General features: G+C 52.2%; 1 protein-coding gene across 1 annotated transcript in view; it reads right to left on the reverse strand.

The window, feature by feature from the left end:
- PKD2 (polycystin 2, transient receptor potential cation channel) overlaps nucleotides 1–4,860 on the reverse strand; it is a 29,229-nt gene extending 24,369 nt beyond the window's left edge. Inside the window, exon 1 of the mRNA XM_048508753.1 lies at nucleotides 4,350–4,860. Coding sequence (XP_048364710.1) covers nucleotides 4,350–4,793 — 444 coding nt within the window. The 5' untranslated portion in view covers nucleotides 4,794–4,860. The remainder of the gene's footprint in view (nucleotides 1–4,349) is intronic.
- Between the last annotated feature and the right edge of the window lie 1,744 nt (nucleotides 4,861–6,604).

Here is a 6,604-nt window from a genome sequence, read left to right on the forward strand (position 1 = left end):
GGGGGGGTGGGGGGGGGGGGGGGTGGGGGGGGGGGGGGGTGGGGGGGGGGGGGGGTGGGGGGGGGGGGGGGTGGGGGGGGGGGGGGGTGGGGGGGGGGGGGGGTGGGGGGGGGGGGGGGTGGGGGGGGGGGGGGGTGGGGGGGGGGGGGGGTGGGGGGGGGGGGGGGTGGGGGGGGGGGGGGGTGGGGGGGGGGGGGGGTGGGGGGGGGGGGGGGTGGGGGGGGGGGGGGGTGGGGGGGGGGGGGGGTGGGGGGGGGGGGGGGTGGGGGGGGGGGGGGGTGGGGGGGGGGGGGGGTGGGGGGGGGGGGGGGTGGGGGGGGGGGGGGGTGGGGGGGGGGGGGGGTGGGGGGGGGGGGGGGTGGGGGGGGGGGGGGGTGGGGGGGGGGGGGGGTGGGGGGGGGGGGGGGTGGGGGGGGGGGGGGGTGGGGGGGGGGGGGGGTGGGGGGGGGGGGGGGTGGGGGGGGGGGGGGGTGGGGGGGGGGGGGGGTGGGGGGGGGGGGGGGTGGGGGGGGGGGGGGGTGGGGGGGTGGGGGGGTGGGGGGGGGGGGGGGGGTGCGGTGGGTGGGGGGGGCGGGAGTGCGGCACGGGTGTGGGGGGGGGGGGCGGCGGGGTGGGGGGCGGGCGGGGGGGGGGGGGTGGGGGGGGGGGGGGGCGCGGGGGGGGGGGGGGGGGGGGGGGGGGACGTGGGAGGGGGGGGGGGGGGGGGGGGGGGGGGTGGAAACCACACAGCACCCCAGTGATTCCGGCTGCGAAAGCCTTCGACAACCCTCCAAAGGTTTTGTGTATGAGCCCAGTTTCCCCTATTGGACAATGGCCAAACCAGGATGCAATATCTAACAGAAATGAAATATACAACAGGCAGCACAGAGTTCTTCAGTATTACCAGACAACGATTAACACACATTTTAGCAACAACTGCCCCCCTAACTGTATGAACAGGTGGTCTCAAGCTCATATCGCAACACTCCTGTCGGATCTTGCATACATTTTCCAAATTCGTATAAAAGGCTGGCCAATTTTAAACTATGCAAGTTTTGAGGTCAGTGTTGCTGCAGCAATGTGGAAAGTTTTCTTAAAAAATACAAAGTGGACCGTGGAGAAGAAATTTAGCACTATTTGCTGCCAGATCAAGCCTTCAGCCAGAAGCAAAAGCTTTTTTCAGACTAGTTAATGATATATGGTGTACTGGATTGGCTCTTGCTCCCAGCCTCCATGTGCTGATCTGCTTTATACCGAGAGCCAGACAGTCTGTGCATTTGGCAAATACTAATATTTTTCCACCAGCAGGCACTTTTGAAAATACAAAAATTCTACCCCAGCAGTTTCTTAGCTACAGGAGCAAACAGAACATCGGTCTGACGTAATGCAAAGGCAGTGACACGGTACTAAAAATAGCTGTGTGATTCCCCTTGACTAGATGCAGAGAACCATACCAAAAGGAAGAGAAAAGAAAAAAATCTGAAAGCCTACTTTGAACGCAAGAGGCCACACTTTTAGGACACATCTCATTTAGCTATAAATAATAAAGATACCAAACTTCTCAAACCACAAGGGAAACAGATTTACAAAGTCACCCTAAATAGAGGCTCATTCCGCACATGCAGAATAATGCACTTTCAAACTGCTGTCAGTGCTCTTCTTTGGAAGCTGTAGTAGGAATGGCAAAAAATCCACTTTGCAAACCAGTTGTAGAGAAGTGGTTTTGAAAATGCACATTATTTTAGCGCATTAATGCAGGAAGGGACCCAGAGTTATAACCATTAAGTCCACAAAAGCCAAAGTAGCTAGAACAGTGTACTTCTGTTTAGGACAGCACTGTTGGATCTCGAGACACTTCGGACGTGATTTATACTCTTGCAGAAGTTTTTTTAGCACCAAAATATGTGAAGTGTGTTTTAGTGAGGGAGGGGCTTTGTAATGATTAGGGCTGTGACACAAAAGAAAGGTGGGAGGGTTAATTTTTCATGTAATTTAAAAAAATTAAAAATAGTTTTATTCCACTTTTCTCTTGTAAAGCAAAACTCAAAGCAGCGTACCAATCGAAAATCCCAAACAACCTAAAAATGCAATAACACAAAAAACTTTCCTTGATTGCCGCATGCATAAATTCTATTATTCACAAAGTGTCAAAATATTGCCTACATGGTTTGGCTTTACGTGCATTTGTGAGCCATCAAGCTTGAACTGTCCTAGAAGCTAAAATGACCAAACTGAGGCTATCGTATTTTGGCCACATTATGAGAAGCCAAAAGTCACTGGACAAGACAATAATGCTAGGAAAAGTTGAAAGCAGCAGGAAAAGAGGAAGACCCAACTGAGACAGATAAACTATGTAAAGAAAGTAATGGCCTTCAGTTTGCCAGACCTGAGAAGGGTTGTCTAAGGCCCCTTCCGCACATGCAGAATAATGCACTTTCAATCCACTTTCACAATTGTTTACAAGTGGATTTGGCTATTTCGCACAGCTGCAAAGTGCATTGGAAGTGGATTGAAAGTGCATTATTTGGCATGTGCAGAAGGGGCCTAAGACAGGATGTTTTGGAGGACATTGATTCCACACCCTCCCAGGCTGGAAGACAAGAAAAAAACCTTGCTTAACCACTCAGGCTTTCAAAAGGGAAGAGATATTCTGAAACTGTCACAATGGAACTCCGTAAATCAATATAATACATGTCCAATCTCAAACAGGTCATCTCAGTTAACATCCCAAACCCAAAGCACAACCCACTATTATTAGGACCAACCACAGTGACACCAATGGTGTGTAAGCTTTTGAGTTCTCCAAGAAATTCAACAGGATGGATGTTAAGAAATAAAAGGAGAAAATGACGTTACCAGCATCCCTGGGTTCATGGTCAATGGACCAGCACAGCACCCCTTAGATGCCAGGATAGTCCTGAAGTGAACTGTGGTCCGTTTTGGCATTTTGGGCCAATTTTGTCATCTCCGTTTATGGCTGTTATTGTGGGATGGCAAGGGGGGCAAGACAATGTCTTCTGCTAGCCTTTCATGCCCCGTGCTAAGGGACCTCTGAGAAGCATCATACACCCCTGCTGCTGATGCAGTTGGCTTCAAACAACACGAGGGAAGCCGGTTCCGTTCCCTTCTCCTCCACACCTAAACAAAAATATCTAATTTGCAAATGAAGGACAACCCTTCACTTCAGACATGATCAAACACATGAACTCAAAGTAGATTACATTATACTGAGGTTTGATTTGTTTATTTACATCCTGCCATGGGACCCACCCTTCTCCATCTTATCCTCACAAGAACCCTGCAAAACATTATTATTATTATAGGTTAGGCTGAGAGTATATGACCAACCCAGCGAGCTTTCACGCAGCGTGTGGATTAGAACCTCAACCTCCCAGACATATATACGATTTCTGTTGGAAAATATTACCATAGATCTTGGCATGGGGATGAGATCAAACCTAGTGGTTAGAGTGTTGGACAAGAATCTGGGAGTTTCAGGTTCTAATCCCTACTCTGCCATGGAAGCTTGCTCGGTGGCCTCGCGCTGGCCATATCTATAATAACAGACATATATTGCTGGGTTCTTGTGAGGATAAAATGGAGAAGGATGCTGACTGTTTTAGGTCCCATGGGGAGAAGGCAGGGTGTAAATGAAGTTAAATAAATACTGTAAACTGAACAGTTCCGGGCAGCCTGACCTGGAGACCCTCACAGCCAGAAGTGATGATAGGAATGGGTGAGCATGTTTGGGAATGGGATCACAACCCCTGGCTCTACTCTCAACAGCTGGCTCGGCGTGCCCATTTCTATGCAGAATATCCATGATACGAAAGGGGACATAACTGTTTCCAGAGTCCCAGATAATGCCTGTGTCAGGGATGGCAACTAGTTGATTGAGATGCATTCCTAACTCCCTGTAATGGCTAGCTCAAGGAAAGAATGTCCCATTACAGCGGTGGTAACCTATAGCAGGCTAAGTACATGTATCTAGAAGCAGTTACATTGATAGGAATGCATCTCAACCATCCAGATACAATCACCGTCCATATATTATGTACCCATTACAGGGAGTTAGGAATGCATCTCAATCCCCTTCAGCACTTGCAGAATAATGCACTTTCAATCCACTTTCACCATTGTTTGCAAGTGGGTTTTGCTATTCCGCACAGTAAAATCCAGCTGCAAAGTGGATTGAAAGTGCATTATTCTGCGTGTGCGGAAGGGGCCACCGTGCCATCCCATTTCTATGCAGCATATCGAGGTGGTGCTTGAAGGGAGAGGGGGCACACAGAGTCCCGAGAATGAGGAAGTGCCCACAAGGGCCACTTACGGCCGAGTGAAGGCAGGCAGGAGCCAGGCTGGCTGCTCACGCCTGAGGAGGCGCCGCGCCAGCCCCTTGTGAGTCCAGGCTTCACCTGCGGTGATGAGGCGGAGGGTCCGGCAGGCTCTGGCCGGAGTGCAGGGAACTGAGGGGGCAGCCCGCCTTCATCGCCCTCCTCCTCCTCCTCGCCCTCCTTCTGGTCGTCCGCCTCCTCTTCCTCCCCGGCTCCCCGCCGCCGCCTCCTCTCGCCGTCGGCGCCTCGGCTTCGCGGGCTGCGGCCCCACTCCACGTCCATCTGCAGCACCGGCCCTGCCGCGGCCGCCCCCGCCGCCCTGGCCGCCGCTTCTCCCTCCTCAGGCTCGAAGCCCGGGTTGTCGCGGCTCCAGGCCTGCCTCGAGCAAGACCCGCCCGACAGCGGGTCTCGCAGCCGGCCCAGCTCCAGCTGCTCGAAGCCGCCGGGGGGGCACAGGCCCGTCCGGTCGCCGGCCGCCATTTCGCATCCCGCCCCCTTCTCCCCCGTTCAGGCGCCGCCTCAGAAGTTTCCCCCTCAGCCCGACCGAGTAGCGGGGCGGGAAATGGACGCCGCCTCCTCCTCCTCCGTCTCCTCCACCCCTGTCCTCAGCAGCCAGTTTGAGACGGGGCGGATGGAAGGGAGAGTTTTATTGCTGGGGTCTGACTAGATTTGCACAAATGAGCCCCCCTTGCCAGATAAGAAGGACCGAGGCCTTTGCAGAAAAAGGCTTCATTTGGGAACTGAAACATAACCTATCCCATTTTGCAATGAAAGCCTCGAAACAGCATAATGTGTGTGCTCATTTGTGGAAATTTTATTTTTAATTTCAGCATTAGTCATTGCATGCATTACAGTATTACAATGGTTGATGGATGGATAACACAGATGACTCCTGTTTCCCTTTTTTATGTATTCATAATGACAACCACCACGAAATAGATCAGGAAGCAATGCAGCCAAAGCCTTCCTGAGGTTTTAACAGTATAGATTTCAGATTATTAATTTAATGAAATGGCTATGTTTGTCCCGTTAACCGTTTGAGATCAAACTCGCCTTTACATTCATTTTGGAAGATAATGTAGAATTGCTATGAAACCCAAGTTATCTATTTTGCTAACCCAGAAAAAGGATGTGATTGATTTGAGTACAAATTTTAAGCTCACTTTCCCTCAATGTTAGGAATAGCAGTCTTCAAAAAGTTTCAGGAAGCTGTGTTTCTAATATCAACCATTTGAAGTTTCCTATTCTTTTTCAGCATCAAGGTCTTCATTGCTCATGTAATCCTGCAAGTCATCTGTTAGTTCTAGTTCATCATTGACTTCTGTGACCTGGAAAAAAACCCCTTTTAAATAGGTTTTATAGGGTGACTGTAGATTACTCTTTTATACAGAAAGAGGATATGTCCTTTGTATAAACCTAAGTGCCCCAAGATATGCCAAAAAAATTTCAAAGAAGGATATGGATCAGCAGAGGTGTACTGGGGGTAAATGGTGGCTGGAGACAAATTGCCTCCAGGCGCCCCCCGCCACCTGGGGGCGGGGACCCCCTCACTGCCACCCCCCCCAGCTGGCAGCCAGCAGCCCCTTATACCCGGCGAAGGGTGGTGGAGGGGGGGCGGAGCCAGGCAACCGCAACCCTGCCCATGTCCATGTTGATGATGACATGGGCAGGGTCGAGGGCGCTTGGAGACGATGGCAGCAGAAAGTCCTCGTCGTCTTCGAGTGCCCTCAACCCGTCCCACGTGTCATCGACATGGGCAGGGTCAAGGGCGCTTGGAGACGACGAGGCAGCAGGAAGACCGGGCAGAGTAATCGACATCAGCAGGGTCGAGGGCGCCCAACTCCGCCCCCCAGTGCCATCTTCCTGGACATGTGGGAGCCGATTTTGCGCCCCCCACGTAACCAGAAGAGTGGCGCCCGGGGGCAAGGGGTACCTAGGCAAATACGCCACTGTGGATCATATCCTCAGGCAATCTATATTAGTGAAAATATATTCAAATGCCTGGATTTATACAAGTGCGTTAACTTCTTCAGTTGTCAGATGTTCCGGGTTCCAACCCGTCTTACCCTGCTGTCACTTCCCCCGAGTCAGCGAGTGACCAAGACGAATGGCAACACTTGTTCACATTACACTTTTACTAGTTTAATCTTTGGGATCCAACCAGCAAGACTGCTGTTAGTAAAGCTACATGAACTGATGTTAATCCTTCTAAAATCAGCTAGGGTTGCCATCTGGAGTTTTTGGGGTAGAACTTGAGGAGGGTGCAGTTTGGAGTGGGGACAGACCTCAGA

This window comes from Sphaerodactylus townsendi, linkage group LG10, assembly GCF_021028975.2.
Source record: "Sphaerodactylus townsendi isolate TG3544 linkage group LG10, MPM_Stown_v2.3, whole genome shotgun sequence".
In the NCBI taxonomy this organism is placed as follows: Eukaryota; Metazoa; Chordata; class Lepidosauria; order Squamata; family Sphaerodactylidae; genus Sphaerodactylus; species Sphaerodactylus townsendi.